This window comes from Leptonychotes weddellii, chromosome 5, assembly GCF_054177405.1.
Source record: "Leptonychotes weddellii isolate Sample4059 chromosome 5, ASM5417740v2, whole genome shotgun sequence".
NCBI lineage: Eukaryota > Metazoa > Chordata > Mammalia > Carnivora > Phocidae > Leptonychotes > Leptonychotes weddellii.
The window spans coordinates 115,745,166-115,770,009 of record NC_138373.1 but is presented as its reverse complement, the minus strand read 5'-3'; the positions used below and the strand labels follow the sequence as shown (position 1 = coordinate 115,770,009).

The following is a 24,844-nucleotide window of genomic DNA, read 5'->3' as shown; positions in this document are numbered from 1 at the left end:
GGAGTTGCCATATTCTAGTAGCTAGTTGACACAGGGGTGGAAATTAAGTAATGAGCATCTTCCCTGAGATTTTGAACTTTGTACCCTGAAAATTGCATAGTCAGTACAGTTAGAGCAATGTTTCTTGCTGTATGGAAAAATCCATGCTAGAGTGAAAGAACATGAAGTAGACCCAAGAAAGAAAATGGATCAGGAGGACAGAAGTCTCAATGCTGTTGGGGTCCCTGGTTCTAATTTTTCCTGAGGTTCCATTGCATCCTTGCTCTTTCCTCAATTATTCAACCTTTCCTTGGTTCTGACAATCTGATTAGCTTCCTCTTTTTAACAATTCTTTTTAAATTAACATTTAATGCATTCTTTGTTTCAGGGGTACAGGTCTGTGATTCATCAGTCTTACACAATTCACAGCGCTCACCATAGTACATACCCTCCCCAGTGTCCATCACCCAGCCACCCCATCCCTCCCACCCCCCTCCACTCCAGCAACCCTCAGTTTGTTTCCTGAGATTAAGAGTCTCTTATGGTTTGTCTCCCCCTCTGGTTTTGTCTTGTTTCATTTTTCCCTCCTTTCCCCTATGATCCTCTGTCTTGGTTCTCAAATTCCTCATATCAGTGAGATCATATGATACTTGTCTTTCTCTGATTGACTTATTTTGCTTAGCATAATACCCTCTAGTTCCATCCACGTTGTTGCAAATGGCAAGATTTCATTTTTTTGATGGCTGCATAATATTCCATTGTATATATATACCACATCTTCTTTATCCATTCATCTGTTGATGGACATCTAGGCTCTTTCCATAGTTTGGCTATTGTGGACATTGCTGTGGTTAGCTTCCTCTTTTGTTTGAGTCCATTTATATTTGGGTTTTGTCACTTGAAGTCAAAAGCACAAACAACATAGTACAATGTAGGTATTAGGATGATGCATAGCAATATTCACAGATGTAGGAAAGACCCCATGATAGAATAGAAAAGCAAGTTGTGAATAAAGATGACCCTATTAGTAGAAGAGTATATATTTCAAATACATATATGCATTTAGAAAGGAAGGGAAGGATATATGTATGCTAAAATGTAGTTATCATTGGGTGGTGAGATTTCTGAGGACTCCTTTTCTTTTTTTATGTCTCCTGTATTTTTTTGAATTTTCTACAGTGAACATCGTAACTGTCATAAATTTTTACATACAAAAAAATAAGCAAAAGTTCCTCTTACCTAATTTATTATCCTGGTATTTTCACTCAAAATACATCCTATGTAGGAGAGAAAATGGGGAAATTTAGCAAAAATTTTTCTAGGACTTGACCCATTTACCCTATTAAATGCTTTAGTAAGTTGATACCCATCACACCCCTCCCCCAGCATCATCACCAATTTACTAGTGAAAAACTCAGTTGAAAGGGATCGTGAGGCAATTCTTGGGGCCGGCGGGGGGGAACCACCGTCATTGAATGGTGTCTGTCTTGGGTGTGAGAAGCAAGAGTAGCATGAAGTGTGATATGTTGGACCCTACTGAAGACAATGGGAAGCCGAGTCTTGGCTTTCTATTCTCATTTTGCCCAATTCCTTAATGTTGATCCATGCTCACAGAGTGAACTTTTAATCTCCATGCAGGTTTGCCCATGCAGATATAAATGTGAAGTTAGATTTTATATTAAGTTTCTAAGATATATTCATATTCTTTGTAGCTGCAGTATATTTTCACAGTTGCATGGTAAGTTAGTAAACCATCCCCTCCCACCAAAAATTCTTGTGGAAGGTCAGAATGTCAATAATGAGCCTTCTGATTATAATTTGACTTTCTATGTAGTTTGACTACAGATACAGGGTATGCTAATCATGCCAGATGAGTATGTTCAGTTATGTGAGGTTTTTTTTTCTTTCATTGTAAACATGTACACTGGCGTTCTGATGTCTTCCTCTGGCTCATGCATGTTTTAGTGAGCATGAGTAAATCTGTGACTCGTCAAGTCAGGTCTCCAATGCCTGGAAGTGAAAGGCCAGATCTAGGCAGCCTTCCCTTGGAGGACATAGAATCTTTGCAATTTCCAGAAGGTTGTTCCCTACTGATTTTAATTAACTGCTGTGGCTCTATATATATTGGTCATCCTTTATATATTTTTATTATGCAATATTTCACATACGCAAAAGAATGCAGTAACGTAATAAAAAAAATCCATGACCCACCTTTCCAACTAAAAAAAAAAAAATGTATTAATGCATTACTTGTATCATGTGCTTTTCTTCTCCTGCCTCTCCCTAAGAAGCAACCATTTTTCTGAAAGTTGGGTTTATCATTCTGTTGATAATTCCAGCACATACATATATAACAATGTAGTTTTCTTGTTTTGAGCCATATTAAAATGGTGTCATACTGTTTGTCACCTTTAGAACTTGCTTTTCCCATATACTACCTTTTTCAGATATAGTCATGTTGTCCATGTAGCTCCAGTGTATTTTCACCACTGTATGATACAACCTTTGTGACTATACCACTTTTTTACCTTTCTATTTTTTATTCTATTGAGGTTTGTTTGTTTTTTTTAATTGCAAAAATGCTCCTATTTTTCTGCTGTGTCTTCTCTCCTGTGCCCTGTGTAAGAGTTTTTCTAGGTTATACATCTGGGAGCGGAAATTCTGGGTCATAGGATATGTGGATATTCACTTTTTATGAGATAATGCAAAATTGTTCTCCAAAGTGGTTGTTACCATTTTACAGTCTCACCACTGTTTATAAAACTTTGTCTTCCTTAAGGTTTTGGGGCAGGGAAATGACCTAACAAAGTGGCATTTTAAGTGGAGACATCTGACATTTATATGAAGGATGGATTTGAAGTATACTTAAATTGGGAAATCCAATAAGAAGCTATTGAAGTAGTCCAAATTTGAATTAAGATCCTAATTTAGAGGGTGAGCAGTGGGCTTGGTTGACCAATTACTTTGGTCATTGTATTTGGTTATTAAGATGGAAAAAAACATTAAAAATAATTCTAGCGTCATTAGCTTGAGACAGAATTCTGTCTAGTTACATCCTCTAGTTCCTATTACTGAAAGAATCCTATAAGAACCTTCCTGGCTGAGGCATTAAGGTCTTTATACCTCCAGTAGCTTACTGCCTCTGGCGTTACCCTGTCTGGTTTCCAGCCCACTTCCTTAGCTAGATCATTGTGTGCCCCTTAAGCCTGCCTGAATTATGAGCATACAATTCCTCATCCAAACTGGGCCTCTCTTGAGAGTGAAGCAAGGTGGTAGTTATTTGGGGCAATGAGGATAAACCAGGATTGTCTCTGGGGAAAAGTAGTGACCTATGATCACCCCAGATTCATCCAAAACGCTTTATCTTGTCTTTTGTGTGTTTGTGTCCTATAAGCAATTTGCCAAGCTTCTGATTCCCCAACTCTGTCTTAATGGCTACATTTTGGACATTTCCTCAGTTGGGCAAACTTCCTCGTTTAGACTTCTGTTCTTTTTGGATTTGCATTAGATCTTCTTGATGTAATGTCTTTGAAGTGTCTGGGATCTGCTATCACATGGTCCTGGCTGTCAGACTGGGAGACCAAGGCAGCGAGAGGGCCAAACCTGGATGATGAGTGTGCTCTTGAGAATGGAAATGCCCTCATTAAAGTGGGTAATGTTTTTGTATAACTTCTAGGTCCAGGGCTCCCTACCTGTCACTTCAGATACCTTATCTCTTAACAAGGTTATTATATCCATTTGGATGCTCAGAGAGATTAAACAACTTTCCTGAAATCCCATTGCCAGTAAGGGTATGAGCCCCAAATTTCTCCCATGCTCATATCTTTCCATTCTAATACCCACAGGGATTTGTTTTAAAAAGGCAGCTAAGGTGATGTAAGGACATCCAATCCAGCAGGCAAAGATTGAATCCAGAGAAGGTGGTGCCAGGAGACGCCCGGGGCTCTGAGAAATGTCAGAGGTCCTTGCAGTGGGGTGGATGGAAGGGCATGGATGAGCCTTGGAGATCAAGGCAGAGAGGAATCATGATTAACTTAAGTTGCTCTCCCACAAGGCTGAGTTTACAACAGAAATTAATGAACGAGTTTACTAAGGTTTAAGGCAACTTACCTTGAACGTGCATAATGTACCATTAATAAGATATAGCTGACTAAAAAGGTGTGTAACCAAAATTTCTCCAGGCTTCATTATTAGATTGCATTAGAAAAGACACTAGTTGTGTACTATTCAAATCCCTCTGGTTAATTGTCTCCAGTTTCTGAAACAAGACCTGAAGTCCCTGCAAAGTTTCCTCCCCACCAGCTTTCTGGGGGCCCTCAGAGAATGTGTTCAGAGATAAATATGCTCACCTGGGACCTGCAGCCTTTCTGGCATGCACCTGCCAGTGTCCTTTCAGGAGATTCTCCATGGTCTCCTGGGTGTCACAGACTCAGTGAGCCTCCCTGTTGGGCACCATCATTGAGTCCTGCAGATTGACTTCAAAGTGGGTGTAGGCATCTACTAGGGCCCTCAGTGAGCTCCACGTCGCACCTCAACCAAAGCAGTCCACTTTTATCCAGTTCATAAGGGGTCTCTTTCTATGTTGATTTCACTAAAGAAGAATTTGAACAATTTTTTTTTTTTTTTTAGAATTTGAACTTCTAACAGATGTTTGAAGACTATTTCCCCAGAGCCCCCCTGGTGCCAGGACTCTGCTGCATTCCAGGGAAAAGTGGGCAAGGGGTCATTTTCCTGCTCAATGTAGAACTTTGTCTACCTGGCGAACAAAGTACTGTTGTTCAGACACCAAGTGTCACAAAATTGCTTATTAAAATAATTTCTGCCATTCTGGCTTCCGGTTCCTTTCTCCAGAGGTGTCAGACCTGGGGCAGACCGGGAACAAACACCCTACTTGTCTCTGTCGACAGAGTCCTTAATTGCTACTAATGGAAATTTAGTGTGAGCAGACAAGGAATTGATTTCCCAGAAGGCCAGAAACCAGGTTGGGAGGCCCTGGCCAGGACCAGTGCCCAGAATCACACTGAAGAACTGCTCTGGTAGAAACGGCTGTTGCTTCTGCCAGGCACGCACACATTGCTGGTGCTGGGTCCTGGCTGGTGTGTGACCTTGGCCATCCCTTCCTCTGGAATCTGATTTACCTGCTGCCATTCTTACCAGAATGGACCCCAGATGGCACTTGTTTCTCTGCAACACATGCTTCTGATTCGAAACTGCTCAGGTGTGTGTGATTATCAGGGCCTGTGTTAGAGCCCAGTGTCCTAGCTGCAAAGGAGGTGGGCAATTCTCCAAAGGTAGGAAGCATGTTCAATTGCACTGAGAAGCTCAGAAAAAGTGGGCCTCAGCGGAGCTCCCAGCCAACAGCCGGCGTCAACTTGCTGGCTGTGTGAGTAAGCCATTTGGAAGTGTGTTCTCAGATGAATGCCTGGATCCTTCTCGTTACCAGACTTGGCTTGAGTCACTGCTTTTGTCTATACTAGTATCTTTATTAGCAAGAACAAATAGCAGGCTATATGTGACCTTGAGCTCAGCCTCCATGTTGCATGGTTCATAGAAGGCTTGTCCCTGGTTTTATCTCATCGGATGGTATATTTTCCTTGCTAACTAATGTGAATCTGGCACTTTTGAGCTTTCACTTTTGTTCTTTTTCCTCTGCTGCCCTCTAGGGGCCCCATTTAGATCTTTCATGTGCCAGGCAAAAAACTTACTGCCTGGTGGGAACTATGCTAAACATTTCACATGCACTTATTCCTTTATTCCTGACAATTTTCTGAGGTGGGTCCTACTTTTAGCCTCCTAAGAAAACAGAGATGTCAGAATCAAGTAACTTGTTCAAAGTCCTATAATGACCCAAACTGGCATTTGAACCAAGGCAGTCTTGTTCTATAGTCTATGTGCTGCACTATTGCCCTTCTCTTCTGGTGTGGCAAAGTAGATCCATTAGGCATCTATGTCAGACTTGTTTATGTCCATAACTTTTCTTCGAAGGGTGGATTTTTCCCTCTTGTCTGGATTATGGTACTAATGGCCTACTGGCTTCCCTGTTGTCAGTAACTTCCCACCAAATAATCTGTTCTCCACACAGTAAACTGAATGAGCTTTTAAAAAAAATGATAAAATGCATTCATTTCTTTTTACCTCTTCTCTATACAGGAAAACTAGAAGAACCTGTTTTACCAAGGGGTAGATTAGTCAACTAAGCAAATGGGGTTCAAATCTGCTAATACCCTAAAACCACAATCTAAAATGGAGTCTACTGATGTGTGGTTATAACAATATATAATGTTAATTTCTGAGTAATTTTAGCGTTTATCTTGTTCAACATCACACTTATCCTAAGGGAGAAAGCACACCTTCTCTCTTTTATGAGAAAATTCTGCCAGTGCTCTGGCTTAGAGTCACAATAAATGTGGTACGGGGTTGGCACTGTTACTTAGAATAGAACTGTGACTCCTAAAACCTAAATGGTTTTCAAAACCTGAATGAGGTGCATACAGTGAAACCCTTTAAATATAATCTGAAACAGAAGGTTACTATGTAAAACAGATAAAGCTGCTCAAGTTGAATAGGGGGCAATAACCGTAGGGAGTATGTGCTTGGCCATTTGCAAAGACATTGGAAGCATAGCAGAGAAACCTCTTGAGCTCCGCTTCAAAAACTCCTGGAAAGCATGTGTGGTGAAGAGCCATTTTCAGCAATGAAGATAGGGCTCAATAAGTTACCAACCCCAAACCCATAATCAATATTTGTACTTCTTTCCAACGTTTCAGTTCTTTATCTCTCAGCATTCTAGTTTTCTATGTCACGTGAAAGAAAAAGAGAAATTCACAGTTACCCTTATGACCTCACCTACAGAACTGTGGCATCTCCCAGCCAAGACCTCCAGCTTTGCTCCTTCTGTTTGGAGATTTAAGCTCCCTTGCCTGGTGGGTGGGAGTGGGGAGAGGGGATGCCAGTGAGGAGGTGCTTACCAAGTTTATGCTCTTGGGGGTCTTTTCTGGGATCAGAGCTGTGTACCTGCTGACTTGTCAGCTGATATGTAAAAAGTGAAGAGAGTCAAGAGAGGCAGCAAATACTCAATAAGGGTTTTTAGATGAAAATACCATTTCTCGAGCTCCTGTCTTTCCAGTTCTTATTGCTGAGGGCAAAATCACCATATTCAACTTCAAGTGTGAATCTAGATCATGGGGGGAGATTGTTTTAGATGAAGATTCCCTTATGATTAAGTAGATTTTCGTCTGCTTGTTTTTGTTGTTTTAAAAAGCCTCCAGGGTGATTCTGATGCAAGCAGGTCTGATGCAAGCAACACTGGCCTATGGGTTTAGCAGGGAAATTGGAAATAAGTAGTATTAACATTATTTCCCATATTATTCTTTTAATATGGGTCATTTGGACTCCTCCCAAGTTTTGTTTTGTTCGGCTTTGCTTCTTGGAAAAACAGATAAGCTTGAGACCTTTAGGGAAAAACAAATTGCTATGATCACATTGGCCCTGAGGATTGAACTATTTCTAGATCCATCTATTCTGACAGACATAGTAATTTATTCTTTTCTGTTGTGTAATCTACCCCAAATGCATTCACCTGCCATGCCATTTCTCCTTCTTCATTTTCCACTAGGAGCTTTAAAAACCTGTAGTTATAAATCTTCTGTCTCCTAGACTGATGCCATGGCTCATTCCTGGCTCTGCCTTCCAGCATTGGAAGAGAAAAAGTGATTATCTTTGTCACAATATAATTATTCCCACCTCTGACATTCCTGCTCTGTGGTCACATTGGTAAGGAAATAACTTGGAAGGGGAAAAATACACATGTTCTGGAATTAAAGGCATAGCAGGCCTGTACTGAAAGTCTTAGAAAATTTGAAATGTTGAAGCAGCTGAAGACTAGGTCTTACAGATGTAGTGTCGTGAGGAATTTTCGAAAGTCTTAATGAAAATTGTTTTCAGTGTTTCACTACATTTATGAATCTGTAGTGCATCAGTGGAAAATATGATGCTCTGAGAGGCAGCTATGAGGGTGGGCTGGGGTAAAGTGTTGGGTTATCTCTAAAGATACTTGTACTGCACTCATAAGTATACTTCCCAGATATTACACTTCACTGTTCTAGACCATAGGGCTTTTAGACACCTAATCTGATTTAGAGGCAGCCCTTCAAGGGATCGCTGAGACTTCTGAAATTCAAACAGTAGGACCTAATTGTAGTCTTATAGAGAGAAGCTCAGATTTAGTTATCAACATTAATAGGTTGATCCTTTCATTAATGTCAGCCAACCAGTAGACTGTAATACACCATAGTCTAAACTTTGAAAATTCTACTTTGTGCTCAATTAACTTTTCTTCCACCCCGTCAAGTGTGATATAGTTTCCCATTCTGTATACATTCGCTGTTCTTGTTAGTCACATGAAGGCTTACCTCAAGGCCAGAAGAGTGGTCCAGAAAGTTCTAAACCATTCAGAGTTCAGCATCAGATTTCCAGGCTTGTTTATTTATGAATCTGTTGTTGGTTCTGACACACCCAATTGGAAGAGGAAGTAGAAATGTTATCAACATTCAGGTCAACAAACGCACTACAGGGACAGGAGTTCTAGCTGTATGGAAGGTACAAGTAGTGGAGACTCCAAGCCAGGAGAAATTACATTTCCTATTTAGATCCTGGAGTTCTCAGACATGCATTAATTTGAAAAATATTTAGTGTGTTCCACATGCCAGAGATTAGAAATGAGTAAGATTAACTTTAAAGCTTTAGAACATTGACTTTATAACATAGATTGAAAAATCTACATCTTATGTCCTCATGTACAACTTGAAAGGGGTAAGTTTGTAGAAAGTTAGAATGGATGGCCCCAGAGGGGGATAGCCAGATACCTCTCTATTAAAGGCAGCCTTTGGGAATTTCTTTTGGGGAACTATTTAAGCAGTTGATTTCTGTTCTCTCTGGGATCTATCTGCCTCTTTGCTGACTTTGGCCCAGGGGGCGAATCTTAATGTACCAATTCATAAAATTGGAATAATAGCACCTACTTTGTAGAGTCATTGTGAGGATTAGACATTGTTAGATGTGATAAATAGAAATATGACGAGGATCCCAAATGCCTTTTATCTTAGGTTGGGTTCTCTAGAAGCAGACCCAGAGACAGATTCAGGTCAAGTGACTTGTTGAGAGGGTGCTCTTCAGGAAAAACCTGTAACACAGAGAGGAAGGCAAAACAGGTGTAGGCACATTGCTCATCGAGAATATCGTCACAGGTAAATTGTATTTTTGGCCGGAACAATGGGGGACTCTGAGGCATACAGGGTACAGTAGAATTATCATGAGTTGAGGCAGACTGTCCTTTTGTGTTCCATACAGTCAGCCATTGGCTGATGGAGAGTGGTAGGGGTAGGTGGTGGTCGTGTTGGTCCTAGGGTAACCTCCCAGGTGTATGTATGTAAGGTGACTTCTATCAGCCAAGGGCCATTCTCTTGTACTTTTAACGTCTGTTCCTAAAATGGAAACTTCTTAGGACTGTGTCCCTGAGGATCCCATTCTGTCCTTAGTACTTCCTCCTCTGGTATCCAGTTAGAAGGTATCTTTGAGCCCCCCTTTAGAGTAGTCTGTGTGAAACAAAAGCAGTGTGCTTCAAGATTCTAGCACGGTGCTAGGCAGACAGGAGATCTATAGTTGCCCGCTTTTCTTTTGTCCTCCTTTGTCCCTAGAACTGTCTCTCATTTTAGATAATCACTGCTAAAGAATCCTCCTTCCAAGTCATGCCAGCAGTGAAAAAAAATAGAAAAGACTCTAATCGAAGCACCTGGCACATAGTACATGTTACATGTTGGGTACATTCCTTCCTTCCTTCCTTCCTTCCTTCCCCTTAATAGCTTGTCTCAGGATCATTTATGTGATTTGAACTTTCTTAAGGTATAGAAGAACTTGTTTTCATCGGTCAGTTATCATGGACATTATCAATAATAATCACCATAAATACTAAGATCCAAATGGATTTGGAATCATAACCATTTGGGGGAATGTATTTTTAGAAAATAGCCAAATTTTGTCTTTTTAAAAACCTTTATCTCTGATTCTTTTAAAACACATATAGTAGACACTATCACCCAATTTGGTACTTAAGTATCTATAAAAAGTTTTCTTTACTTTTTAAAAATAGTCTTAAGGGTAAAGACTTTCTATTGTATCCCTTGACCATCCCATGCCTTCTGCCCCAGCCCTTAGTTAACTGTCAGAAGCAAAGAAAGTGCTTAATTAATACTTGTTATCTTGATCAAGTAGATTAGTGGGCAAATTAAGACCGCCATACATCAACTGAAAATAATCCCTTAAAAAAAGAAACCACCTGAGGAATTTCTTCTAAAGTTTTGTGCCAGAAATTTAGCAATAACTGGTAATATTTTAAGTGCTCACATCTTTTTGCCTAGTAATTATGCTTCTATGAATGTATCCTTAAAAAATTGGAACTAATTCCTTTGTCCATTAAAAGAATTAAATCATTACATTCAAAGGCCTTTAAGCAAGAAAGAGATAGATGTATGTATTGATGACAAAAGTCCAAGATGCAAGTGAAAAAAACAAATTGCATATATATACTTTATGTATACACATATATACATATATATGATATATATAGAAAATTTTTGTATTTAGTATTTAGCTGTGAGGTAGAGAGTAAACAAGTAAACTTTTAGCTGGGTCAGCAATCCTAACAGACTGAATTTTCCCAACTAAATTGAAAATGTTAATTTTGCAGTATATCAAGTTACCATAGGTAACTGGATCTTTTTCTGGATGCTACTGATTTGTGTCTTCCTTCAGGGGTATCACAGTAATCTGATCACAGTACCTTTGTAAACAGTCTTAATAGCTACATAGCAAGTGTCCCACCCTGCCTGGCTCAGTTTTCTTCTTTATAAAAATTTACAGGCAATCTCCTACATTTATTTTTATATTTACTTACAACTTTTATCTGGTTTAAAAAAAACTAAAAATGGGGCGCCTGGGTGGCTCAGTCGTTAAGCGTCTGCCTTCGGCTCAGGTCATGATCCCAGGGTCCTGGGATCGAGCCCCGCATCGGGCTCCCTGCTTGGCGGGAAGCCTGCTTCTCCCTCTCCCACTCCCCCTGCTTGTGTTCCCTCTCTCGCTGTGTCCCTCTCTGTCAAATAAATAAAATCTTAAAAAAAAAAAACCTAAAACTAAAAATATTTTAGTGTGATTGAAATTGCATTAAGATTAATTTGGGCAGAATTGATAACTTTATAAAAATGTCTTTTCTGTTCACTGTCCCTCAGTATAATCTTACAGGTTTCCTATACTCCCACGCTGTTTGGGGGGAATTGGCTATTTCTCTTTTTATTTTCTGACTGGTTAATGCTACTATAAAGACAAAGTATTGATTTTCATTTATTTTATATCAAGTCACTTAATAAACTTGTATTCTGATTTTTTTTTTTTAAGATTTTATTTATTTATTTGACAGAGACACAGCAAGAGAGGGAACACAAGCAGGGGGAGTGGGAGAGGGAGAAGCAGGCTCCCCACGGAGCAGGGAGCCCGATGTGGGGCTCGATCCCAGGACGCTGGGATCATGACCTGAGCCGAAGGCAGATGCTTAACGACTGAGCCACCCAGGCGCCCCTATTCTGATTTTTTTTAAGTGTTGATTCTTCTTCAGCTTTGCTGGAAAATTTTTGTGGTTTCTTTTAACCCTGTTAGATACAGAAAGGATATAGTAAATGAAAAACCTTCTTACAACCAAGTTCAAATTAGTTTCACTCTTATTCTTTATTAATCACCATTCCTAAAGCACCTTTCCACCTTCTGACGGAAGAAAGGAAAGCAACGTATAAGCACTTATGTGATCATGTCCTCCTGCTCTCACTCCGTCTAGGACAACATGACCACCAGACTCCTGAACTGGAAATTCCCATGGTCAGTGGAGGAAAAATCCAGCAGCTGATGCATGAGGACTCACAGCCTGGCAAGTTCTCTGTGTATCCTATCAGGTGGATAGAAGCCAAGGAAGGTAGGTTTATTTAAATTTTATAGGACTGATTTGCATGGTAGATTAGGTACCTGGAGGCTAGCCTCAACCATCCCCTTTCTCCTTCTTCCTGGGTTAAAATCAGGATTACAGTGACCTGGTCCTGATGGTTATACATTCTACAAAACAGCTTCACAAGACAGTAGTCTCTGAAGAGGTTTTGCAAAAAGAGAAATGTAAATTTATTCATTGTAGCTGTTTCAACAATTTTGTGAATTAATTTTAAAAGAAGGCCCTTGATTTTATTTCTAACATGTTTTATACAAGGTGGAAGGACAAGGGGAAACTCATGAATGGTTTCTAGCCCAAGGAATGAACTAGCATGCAGAGTTTTCTGTGACCCTTCATGACAGTTCTCTCCCACTAACCTCTATGTTGAACTTCTTGGCCCTTTGTCCCATCAGCACATTGTAGTTCCCATCTATCATTCTGTTCATCCATCACGTGGATTTCAGTGAACAGTCAAGAATCACCCTCAAAACACATTTCCACCACTGCCCATCAGCACCATCAACAAAGAGTGTAGAGATGGAGTGATTTTATAAGTATTTAAAACTTTATTGAAATACACTCAAATGCCTCCATCAACTTTTTAAAAGAGAAATAGATGATAAAATTTTCTGAAACACTTACACACATGGGGACCCTCTATGCAAAGTTCCTAGTGATTCAGTCACACTGTTCACAGCTTAGAATTCTGTAGCATACATCTCTTCTGGATATACATGTTTCAGTTATTTGCATGTTCTTTTCTAAAAAAAAAAAAAATTCTGGCTTTGACTCATAATGGCTATATAGCAACACCTGTTTTGTTATTAAGCATTTTGAGCAGATAGACCACTGGTATTTCTCTACTCTGCTGCCTTAGCAGCTGCTGATAGATGAAATCACCCTTCTTTACTGAGATCCTTTCGCTCTCAAGCAGACAGTGGGAATTCTGAAACCCCTCTGGCCCAGGGTATGGGATTATGTTTTAGCACCAATTTGGAGAAGATCTTTTCCTTAATTATTACAGATGTGTCACTTTTTTATTATAAAAGTAATATGTCATTATTAAAGACATTTCAAAAAATCAAGAAGACGAAAGTAATGACAGTGCCCTTAGCAAACACCAAGATTCTCCACTGTACCATCTCTGCATCTGTGTCAAATATTATTAGTTACAAAAATATCAGCAATACAGTGATATGTGTTGTTTTATTTTGTGTTTCTATTACTAACTATGAATATAAGTTGTATATGCCTAATGATTAGTTATAATTAATAAATACAATTGTTTTTAATTTCCCTTTCATATTTAGTTAATTTTGCATTTATTTGTATCTCCCACCCACTCCCCTTTTTTTCTGTAGAGTTTTTGGTCAAGTAATATAAGCTCATGATACAGTAAGATACTGTTTTTAATATTTTCAGCAGGCCTTTCCACAATTTGATCTTAGTCTCATGGTTTTTCAGTTTCTGTATTGAAGTTTTATTTCGAATAGTGTGATCTTTCATTTTTTCCTTTATGTCTTTCATCATTTCTAAGCTTAGTAAATCCTTTTGTCTCTAGGCATTTGATATTCATTTTACCTTTTTTCAGCTAATTTCTGTTGTTTGATTTTTTGTGTTTATTTACTTAATTTATCTAAAATTTATTTTGGTGTGTGAAATGAAATGAGATTATAAATAAACTTTTTTTCCAAACTAATTGATGACTCAGATAGCACTATTGACTAAAGCTTCACTTGCTCATTGATTAATGGTGTCTCCTTTATTGAATACCATGCTGCTATATTTTGTAGGTTCTGGTTCTGAGCTGTACATTCTGTTTATTTTTAACCCAGTAATACATATTTATTTCAGAGGCTATAGAACATATTATAATAGGCTATATCTGACAGGATTAGTCTAGTCTTAGTTTTTTTGTACTAGTTTTCTTTATTTCATTTCTATTACTTTTCAGATTTATTTTAGCATAATTTAGTTGTGTCTATGTGTGTATATTATTGAAATTTTGACAGGAATTATTTAGAATATACAAATTTATTTTGGAAGAACTGGTGTCTTTACTATAGTCAAAGAAGAAAAGCTTCCTTAATCTTTCAGACTCAACAAATAGCCATAACATTTGCTAGTACTTATCAGAGTATAATGAAGGGTTTAGAAATTGAAAATGCAAGCAGGTTGATTACTATAGTAAATAACTGGTTCGCACAATCACCTCAACACTTTAGTCAGGCTCTATAGCAAGATCCTATTTTGTCATTATCATTATCACTATCGTAATTTCATAATAAGCATAAAATGATCCCATCATTTTCAGCCACAGACACAAGGTCAACAGGTTACAATTAATGACTGGTTAGGTGCTAGATGCTGGGGGTACCAAAAGATAGAAGACTTCTTCAATGTGGTAGAAGGCTTACTGTGCTCTTTTTTACCTCCAAGCTTTGTTCCTTCTGTCATTCTTTCTGCTTCTCCTTTTCCAGTCCATCAAGATCCAGGTCATGTATAACTCTTTGTTGGTCTTCAAACACCCTGGCAATTAGTCACTTCCTTCTCTTTAACCTTAAGTACTTGTTTATATTTCTCTGATCAGCTTGTCTCTGAGTTGTAGCTACTTGCATACGCTTCGTTCCTTCACTAAACTGAAGTCCTTGAGTGCAGGAACCTATGCTTTTCATTGTTATAAACTGAGTGCTAACTATTGAGGATGGACTTCAATGGTGTTTATTCAATGAGTATATAAATGAATAAAAGAAAAATATTTTTTTTAAAGATTTTATTTATTTATTCATGAGAGACAGAGAGAGAAAGAGAGAGAGAGAGGCAGAGGGAGAAGCAGGCTCCCAAGGAGCAGGGAACCCGATGTGGGACTCGATCCCAGGACCCTGAGATCACGACCTGAGCCAAAGGCAGACGCTTAACCATCTGAGCCCCCCAGGCGCCCAAAAGAAAAATATTTTTATTTCACAAACCTTTCTATCAGAAAAATACTGAAATAAAGATTTCTCGGAAATTTTTGATATGTTTCAAACATTTTGAAGCCATTTAATAGAACTTGGTGAAACTCAAATATTAAAATCTGGCTGTGTGCGTGTGTATATGTCTTGTAGGCAGAATTTCCTCCTAAGATTTCGGTATGACATATGTGGGTTAGTTGGCTCATCACTTCTGTTTTCCAAATAATTCTTAGCTTTAGAAAATATCACTATAAGCACACAGCAGCCAATAGGTAAACTTTGTGAGCTGGATCGAAATGTCATCGCCAACCTGGACTTTCCCAGGCGGAAGGCCCATGTGCTAAATAGAAACTTCAGTGTCTACCTGTGAAAAACATTTACGTGTCAGAATTGACTTTATATGTGGATGGGGTTGATAATTCTCTACAGGGTACTTACTTCCTTCAAAAAAATCGTCTCTCTCCAACCACAAAGGAGCCATATACCCCGCCATTGCATTATTCTTTTAAGAGTGTTAAAACGAATTAAATCATTATGATGTAGAGCACTAAATTAGGCATTACTGGATTATATACATTTTTTTAAACCACTTAGTACAAATGGCCACCCCAACCCTCAAACATATTCCAGACTCTTTGTAAAAGAAAGCTCTATTGTGTATTCCATATTCACAACCTTATCCATGAACACAATCCTGATTCCAACTCCTCCTCAACATAAGCTTATTACCCACTGGTGCTTCACGTCTTGGACCTGATCTTTGGTTCCATTTACCTGGTTATAGCTTTGGCTCTATTTTCTCAGTCTTTCTGGTTCTCTACTTCCTGAAAGGTTTAAATTGTCTCTGGCCTTGTAGATAAATATCATTTCCAATCTCTTAGGCCCTGGGAAATTTTGTGTTCAGTAGTAGATGGAGCTTCTTCTGGATTACTCTGGCACAAGTAGGAATTAAACCCTACAAGAGGTCTCTGACCATCAGTCAGGGGAACAATGACTGTAGGTGGATGGTTTAAAGGAGACCAGCTCTTTGGAATAATGTTAAATATTGTATATTTCTGGCCATCACAATCAAGTCAGGACCAAGCACATCACATTAAGGAATGCCATATTATTCTAGGGTCCTATCATTCAGCATGACATTTTGTTTCTGACAATGAACAATTAGCTTCATTGTACTTCAGTACACATCCAAGCCGGGTTCCCCACATTCCTCTGAGAGCCCTCCCCACCAAAATGTATTTTATCAAAAGACTGTTATTTATAAGAAGTCTATGTAGAGCAGCTTGTCGGAAATGGTACACCAAGACAATGACCATTACTGCAATACTGATTATTAATATTGACTTGTTTCTTATTTACAAAATACTTTGCTTTACATATTATTATTTGGTCTCCCTGATTCTAACCTTACTCTGTGAAAATATGTTCTCAACAAAATAGACTGTTAAAACACAAATGATGGTATATCACTGTTCTGCTCTAGACCCTGCAATGGCTTCCCAGGTACCTTTCCCAGGGATTGAAAATCCAAATCCTTAGGTTGACAATTCTCTGTGATACTTATTCTACCCCCCAAATCCTCCCTGTCTGCCTATAAAAGGGTCTCAAGTGCTTACCATTAGTATTGCCTGTTTAGTTCAGGCTCATTGGAACCAATTAAGTCAGATGATTTGGAACATATGCCCAGGCCTCATGATCTCCTTCCTTTTACTGCTCAGATTTCTTCCCACTTCCCAGCTCATTCAGTCCAGCCACAGTGGCCTTCTTGCCCTTCTAGCACTGTACTTCTGGGATGAGCCCCACTTGGTCCTGAGCTATGGCATTTTTTCTGTATTGTCACATTCAACTTGCTAAAGTTTTGTTAAGGATTTTTACATCTGTGCTCCTGGGGAATATTGGTCTTTAGTTTTTATTACTGTCTTCGCCTGGTTTTGGTATTCGACTAACGCTAGTCTCAGAAAATGAGTTGGAAGGTATTTCCTCCTCTTCAGTTTTCTAGAAGAGTTTGTTTAGATATTCTATCTTGCTTAAGTGCTTGCTAGAGTTCACCAGTGAATTTTCTTTGTGGAAAGGATTTTCATTCAACTTCTTTAACAGATTGCAGTTAAAAAGTAGATTGGGGAGGGTATGTGTTGTAATGAGCAGTGGGTATTATATAAAACTGATGAATCACAGACCTGTACCCCTGAAATTTTTTTTTTACTCTTGTCTTTTTTTTAGAGTAAAAAGAAAAAAAAAAGAAAGAAATCTTAAAGCAGAAAAAAGTAGATTTAATTTCTTAATAGATACAGGGCTATTCAAAATCTAGTTCTTCCTTCCTGAATGAGCTATGGTAGCTCATGCTGTTCAATATACTTGTGCGTTTTATTAAAGTTGAGTTATTGGCATAAAGTTCTTCATAATATTTCTTTTTTTTTTTTTAAAGAGTGCATGCAGATCTGCAATAAGGACAGGTGTAAGCAGGAGTTGATGATGGTGGGTTTTGTTCTAAGTATAATGAGAAGCCATTTGGGTGTTGAAATCAGGGAGGTAATGATATCTAACTTACTTTTAAAGATACCTCTGGTGGATACATGGAAAGTAGACTGTGGCAGGGCAAGAAAGGAAGCAATAAAAACCAGTCAGGAGACTATTGCAGTAGAGCAGACATAAGATGATGGTGGAACCTGGAGTCTGTAGTGGAGGTGGTAGGATGTGGAATTGGTAGAGTTGACTAAGGAGCTGGATATAGGGTGTGAGGGAAATTGGTAGCCTACATGATTCCTAAGGTTTTGGCCAAAGCAACTGGTCAATGGTGGTGCCATTTCCTGAAATGGAGGACAACTGTGGAAGGATTAGTCATGGGCTGAATTGTGTCTTTCCTCAACCCCACTTCCTGTGTTGAAAGCCAAATCCCAGTGTGACTATCTGTGGAGACAGGGGCTTTAAGGAGGAATTTAAGGTTAAATGAAGTCATAAAAGTGGGGCTGGAATCCAACAGGGCTAAGAGGAGGAAGACAAGAGCGATGTGTATACATAGAGAAAAGGCGTGTGAGGGCACAGCAAGAAGGTGGTCACTTGCAAGCCAAGGAGAGGAATCTCAGGAGAAACCAACCATGCTGGCACCTTAGACTGCTAGTCTCCAGAACTGTGAGAAAGCAAAGTTCTGTTGTTAAAGCCTCCCAGCCTGTGGTATTTCATTGTGGCAGCAATACTACCCTAGCAAACCTAGCAAACAATACAGAAATGAAGATAGTGGGGGGGGGGGGGGAGGAATAATCAAATTCTCTATTAGACATGTTGAGTTTGAAATGTCTATTAGACTTCCAAGCAGAGAGGCTGAATAGGCAGGTGGATATATAAGCTCAGGGAAGAGATGGAAGCTGGAGATGTAATGGAAAGATATTAGCATAAACATGATACTTATTATAGGGAGAACACATATACCCGGTTTCTGTGTTCCTATGAGGAACCTCCATTAGTGTCACAGTCCTGACTTCTCACTGTTTTTGGAGTCCCACTTCCCTAGGAGGAGTATTGACATAACTTGATTGGTGAGTTTGGGAAAAAGAAACAAATTTCATTAATTTTCTTGTATCTTTTTGGGATGTCTGCCTTCAGAGAGTATAAATTTTCTAATCTTCCAGGTTGTGAGTTTTTCAAGATGCAGTTTGCACTGGGAGAAGCCTGTGGTTATACAAATGTTCCTATGATTGAATGAGATAGCAAAATATTAGGAAGTCTAGTTACCCTGTGACTCAAGGGGAAAAATAGTTCTACAGAGTTCCAGGCAGAAGGACAAGAACCACCACATGCAGTGGTTTAACAGAATTGAGCTTTGCCTGGAATTATGTTCTGCAATATAAATATATCAAAAACCAGTAATAGAGGTGACATTTTGATCTTTCTTTAACCCTATATCTATGCTAAAATTGATTGTGAACTTTAGGGTTCACTAGATAAAGTCACCTATCTAATGAATACCAATAGAGAAAATCATAGGGTCAAACATAGAAACTTGGGGCTTTCCAACAATTAGATGATGGGAGAGGAATCATTAAAGGAGATTGAGAAATTAAGGCTAGAAGAAACCAAGAGAGTGTAATGCTGGACACCAAGTGAAGAAAATATTTTAAGAAGGAAAGAACAGTCTTCTGTTTCAAAAGCTGCTGCTATGTTGACCTGAATGAGGGTTTATGAAATTGGTGGTATGACCATCTCCTCTCTTTCGATTTAATTTCGTGAAAAGAAGAGAAAAGCCATAACTCCAGCTGGCTTCACTGGAGGCAGGATATCAGCACAGCCTCCTACATTCAATCACTCAGTTAAACACCTCCCTCAAGAAGGGTGACCAGTCGTCCTGGTTTGTAGATCAGGGAGTGAGTAGTTTCCTGAGATGCAGGACTTTCAGTGCTAAAATAGGGAAAATCTGGGGTAAACTGGAATGAGTCGGTTAGCCTGTCTTCAAGTAATACCCCCTGCAAACACACAATTACACACATAATCATAATCATACCACTGTGGCTAACTATCTTGTACCTCTCAAGCTAAGCTATTCCGCTGAGAATGTATATTCATCTTAGTAGCGATGTAGACATGGATTGGGGGAAAGAAAAAGGAAAAAGGAAAATTGCTGACCCATTCAATCACAGATAAGGACACTAGCAACAAGCCTACATGCAATTGTGTAAGATAAATACCATGGTCTCCTGACGTGAGGTGGTGGTAGGGAGGTGGATGAGAGAGCATGATGCCATACGATGTGGTTTCTCCTCAAAGGTGGGGGAGGTTTTTTTGGGCATGTAAGTAAATGGTAATCCGTTATCAGAGTAGGGAATAGGAGGAATAGGAGATTTGGGAGAGAAGAATGATGATTTTTGTTTTGAACATGTAAGGCTTGGAGTGCCTGGGGGCCACTAGAGAGTGTAGTGCAGCAGAGTATAGTTCTTAAGGGCATAGACTTGAGCCTTCCTGCTTGGATTCAAATCCTACGTCTTCACTCATGATTAGCTCTGGGACTTTGAATAGACTTAATCTACTGGACCTCAGCTTTCTCATATACAAAATGAGCAGAATAATGTGGCTCTGCCTCATAAGGTGATGGTGAGGAACAGTCTCTGACACATTGTAAGCAATAGCTACTCTTCATAGACTGGAGGAGCTGGATCTATGGGAAAAGGGCTAATTAAAAAAAAACTGAGCTGGCAATACACCAATATGGACACTGAGAAATGAGATGCCCAAAAGAGATGAACAGGGCAGGTGGGAGATTGAAGAGAGAGAAAGAGAGAGAGAGAGTATGTGTGTGTGTGTGTGTGTGTGTGTGTGTAGGAGGAATAATAGTGGAAGGGCAGTTAGACAATTTATAAAACTTTAAAGGTGATTGTTAAAAAGATAGTATGTTGTATCGTGGTAATATATGAGGTATTTGTTTCTTGTCTCAATTTTCATTTGGAGTTTTTATCAATTCGCTGTTTCTTCAAAACAAACCTTGTCATATTTATTTTTTCTGCTCATAAATTGCTGTTTTAGCAGTTTGGGCAGGGCTCAGCTGGGTGATTCTTTTGCTGGTCTGCCTGGGGTCACTGATTTGGCTGCAGTCATCTGGCAGCACAACCGAGGCTGGAGGGCCTCCCTCACATGTCTTGAGGTTGGATCTACCTGTTGCCTGGGAATGGTCTCTTAATCCTCATGGAGTCTGGCCCAGGATTCCTTATGTGGTGGTCTCAGGGCAGCAAGAGCCTGAGAGCAAAAGCTGAAAGGCCTTTTAAAGCCAAGGGTCTGAAGTCATTTGATGCCCCTTCTGCTTAAGTGAAGTCACAGGGCCATCTTATAGTCCAGGGGAGGGGAAATAGCCTCTATGTCTTAATGGGAGTGGTGACAAAGTTACATTGCAAGGAGGCACACACATAAGACTTGGAGGAATTGTTGTAGCCATCTTTGTAAACTTTGTAAACAGATCAGACAACGATCTGATGTGATGTTTTTCATGTCATTACTGAAGGCCTACCAAACAGGACCTCAGATGCATAACAATCTCCCTACCCCAGTTATGCCCAGAATAAGCCTTGTGCCTGATACATGAGGGTAAGTGATGGGTATGATAAGGGTAAGAATGAGTAAAGGTGCAGCTTGTTCTACAGTTTGTATTCTGATGTGATATTACCTATTGTGAAACTCTCCTTTCATGAGAATTTGGGTAGCTGGCCAAGTGGACAACAAGTGATCATAGGGATAGAACTAAAGAAGAGAGCATTCTGAGACCTGAGAGCTGGAGAGAAGCCAGTATATCTTCAATATTGGAGAAATCAAAGTGGAAGCACAATGAGTAGACCCCATAGAAACACAAAGTCTCAAAGGACCAGGACAGAATGGAGCAATACCTACAGCACTCACAGCTCAGCCCTACTTTCCAGTGGGGTTTGCTGTGGGGGCTAACAGGACCCAAAGGCACATGAGTACTTACTGCAGTGGTTGACAGGGGGACTTGGTACCAAACAACAGTGCCGGGCTAATGCTGCTCTGTTCTCTGCTCTGAAATCTTCTTGGGTCATTGAAGTCCTTCCTCCTCCTTCTTCTCACTGGCCAGTCACAGCTATGAGCTAACCAGAAAGTGAGAGAAGAGGTCACGGTTTCAGTAAGGAATGGGTATGTTTTCTATTTGGGGTGCTTCTTCTACTTACCACCACTGTATCTACTGTATTCACATTATCTTCAGATCCCAGTATGTGGCAGCACATTAGGATAAAGGCATTGCAGTGGGGGCAGAGGTCTAGGAAGCCATGTTGATGTCAAAGATGACCCTGGACTAGGATGGGTCACAAAATCTTGCAGAGATCATAGGAAGGTTGTTACCCACATTTTTAAAAAGCCAAACCTTTCCTGATCCAATCTTGTCTGTAGTTCCTAGCGAGGGCCTCTGATTTTCATTTTTTTTCTGCTTTCCTTTTGGAATTTGAATTCAAGGAAAAAAAATATTGAAGGGTACATTAGAGCACAGTTCTGATGTCAGACTATCTGAGATCATATACTTACTGACTATATGAGTGTGGTAAAGATAACTAACCTTCCCATGCCTCAATTTTTTTCAGGTGTAAACTGGGGGCGGTGATAGTAGCTACCTCATGTACTTGTTGTAATGAGTTAATGTAATTAAATGAGTTAATACATGTGCAGCTTTAGCAACAATGCTGAGCACATGGTTAGCATTCAAAAGGTCTTAGCTATTATTGTGACTGTTGTTTTGTTGGTTTTAATTTTTACATGCCATGTAAGCCATGATGATAAAATTACAGAAAGATACCCAAATATTCCCATCTTAAAAATGTTTGCAGTTAAATTGAGGAAATAAGGCATGCATACATAAAATATTTAAAGATGAGTTAAAAGGCCATGTTTGAGAAAAACACTTAGACTAATTACCCATACAAGTATTGAGGATGATGAGTATGGGGAAAGATGTTTAATAGGGGACCTACAACTTAAAAGGAGGGACCTTGAAGAAATGGTGTTTAGTTTGGGGTTCCGTGGGAAGATCACTGGCCAGTGTGGACAACCACATTCAATCTCCCAGCGCCCATCCCCTCAGGTCAATTGTGGCTGGTGGGGAAGTAGCATGCTCTTTTCTACTGCTCTCACTTGACTCTTCTGAAACATTCTTTCACTCCACTTTTTTGGGTGTGTGGGTCAAAAGTTCAGGAACTTGTCACTCTCACATAGTACCAGATTGCTCGGGTTGAGTTGTATTTTTCATCGTGATTTCAGAAGTCGAGTTTTCCACAACACTCTATCAGCTTCTCTTCAAGGGCATATGAAAGCTGATTTCAGGGAAAACAACGTTGGCCCTTCTTGGTGAAAAGTAAAGGCACTTCTTGAGCTTTGAACATTTTGTTTACTCCTCTGCTTACTTCACATACTTTGTCCAGATTCCATTATCTGGTGGAAATATATGCGTAATTCTATAATTGCCTTTCTTCGCACATCTGAAATTTTATGTGGCAGTTTGTTAACAACTACAGTTTTTTAGTTTGGTCTTCCTTAGTGGTTGTAATCCCGTATTTCTATTTTTAGTCCAGTGACAACTTTTGGCCCTTCTCTCTTAAGATTTTAATATATTGGTGTATTTTGGTGTGTATTTTATTATATTGGTGAAAAAGAAAATCAAATGTTCCCTTATACTGTCTCCCTCAGAATCGGTCTCCCTCATACCTATGCTCTTCACTTTAATCTACACACAACACTACACAAATTGTCTTGCTGAAGCACAGGTCTGAGGATATCCTTTCTTTTAAAAAACCCCTGATGACTTCTGTGGCACACAGAGTCAAGTCTGCGGTCCATCATGTGACATTCAAGGCCTGCCAGAGCTTCTTCCAGCTCCCAGGCCTCCTTCACTCTTGCTGTTGTTCAGAGCCCACTCCCCCTTCGCTAACCCTGTGTGAAGGGAGTTCTCATGCCTCAGTGCCTTTGATCATGCAAATTCTTCTCACGACATTGGCCTTTCCTCTTCTCTTCCTGGAAATGTTCTGATCATGTTTCAAGGACTTTTCTAAGTGGCCCCTCCAGCTCTAAACAATTGGTTTCCTTCTGGGTTTTCCAAGCTTTGGACTCTTACTTCTGCTGGTCATTACCTGTTGGTGGACTTCTGTCAGTAAAAGCCACAGTTTATTTAGAAGTGTTGAGATAGTTGGCTTCAGAGACTGACTGCCTTCTGAATCAATTTGAGTTTTGGGAAACTCAAATTTTAAGACCTCTAAATTGTCCATTCCAGCCATTACGTTTGTTGTCCATAGGCCCTCTAGATTCTGACTTTTATTAGAATTTTACTAGAATTTACCTAGAACTCTGATAACACCTAATGAGCAAGTTGGAAATTAAAGGCACTTGACCTAGTATGGGTGCCCCTTTGGTGTCTGGGGTTCAATTTACATTGTCTTCTTCAGGCCTCGCTGAGTTCAGCCTCATTAGACCCACTTTTACAGACAAGGAAGCTCAGATTCTGAGAGTCCAGTGATGTGCTCCTGAAGTACATGCGGGCAGGGAAACGCAGTGGATATAGGCAAAGGTATCTGGAGACAGACTACATGGGTTTAGAGCTACACTTCTTGGGTTTGAGTCCTGGCTTTGTTGTTACCTAGCTTGTACCAGTTACTAAACCTTTCTGTGCCTCAGTTTCCTTCACTGGAAAATATGATAGTAGTATCTTCCTTGTGGCTTTTATTTTTCTTAAGATTAAGTCACTGCATATAAAGCACATAAAACAGTGTGTGATGTGGTAAACACATATAAGTGTTAGTATTACTATTAGTATTATTAGGAGCACAGAACTAAAAAGTGAATGAATCGGGATTTGGACAAGGTCTGTTTGGCTCCAAAAACTATCTGCTTGTACATGTCAAACTGCCTCCTGCCCTGTCCATTTGCCTTGAGATTAAAAGGTAGAGTGAAAAGTTCTTTCATCTTTTCTCTTAGGAATTCAAACCCTTTATCAAATTATTGTAGTTTAAAATGCATGACTAGTACCTCCTGCATACTTTCTGGAGATTGAAGGCTTTAGCAACCTTAGCATGAGAGAGACCAAATTCTGAAATTATTTTGGTTTAAAATGCACAACCAGTATGTCACACTTATTTTCTGGGGTTTGAAGACTCCAGAAGCATTAGCATAAAGGAGACCAAGTTGTGCTTCCATACAAGAGCATGGTAAAAACCATAGGTCCTACTACAAAGTTTGTTCCAGGGTGTTTTGCTACAGTATTAATATTGGTATCTGCCTACTGATATCTGGACTGTCTACACCAGACCACATGGTAAGAAGGGACTCAAACCAGACTGAGCGTGCTTGTTCCGGCACATGCAGTAGCAGCTCTCTCTCTACCTTCTTTCCCTCATTAAGGGGTGAAGGAAAG

General features: G+C 39.6%; 1 protein-coding gene and 1 long non-coding RNA gene across 4 annotated transcripts in view; one reads left to right on the top strand and one right to left on the bottom strand.

The window, feature by feature from the left end:
• Positions 1–24,844, top strand: part of LOC145721835 (uncharacterized) — a 112,857-nt gene that overhangs the window by 51,646 nt on the left and 36,367 nt on the right. Inside the window, exon 3 of the mRNA XM_081822028.1 lies at positions 11,861–11,995. Within this exon, the coding sequence (XP_081678154.1) occupies positions 11,861–11,995 (135 nt within the window). The remainder of the gene's footprint in view (positions 1–11,860; positions 11,996–24,844) is intronic.
• LOC115937496 (uncharacterized) overlaps positions 495–24,844 on the bottom strand; it is a 59,451-nt gene continuing 35,101 nt past the window's right edge. The window contains exons 4-10 of one of the 3 annotated variants that reach the window (XR_014145761.1): positions 21,404–21,539; positions 12,647–12,765; positions 9,000–9,160; positions 8,391–8,484; positions 4,329–4,570; positions 1,219–1,256; positions 495–876 (exon numbers count right to left, since the gene is read on the bottom strand). This is a non-coding gene — a long non-coding RNA (uncharacterized LOC115937496). The remainder of the gene's footprint in view (positions 877–1,218; positions 1,257–4,328; positions 4,571–8,390; positions 8,485–8,999; positions 9,161–12,646; positions 12,766–21,403; positions 21,540–24,844) is intronic. The other 2 variants (XR_014145760.1, XR_014145762.1) reach the window with 2 other exon arrangements.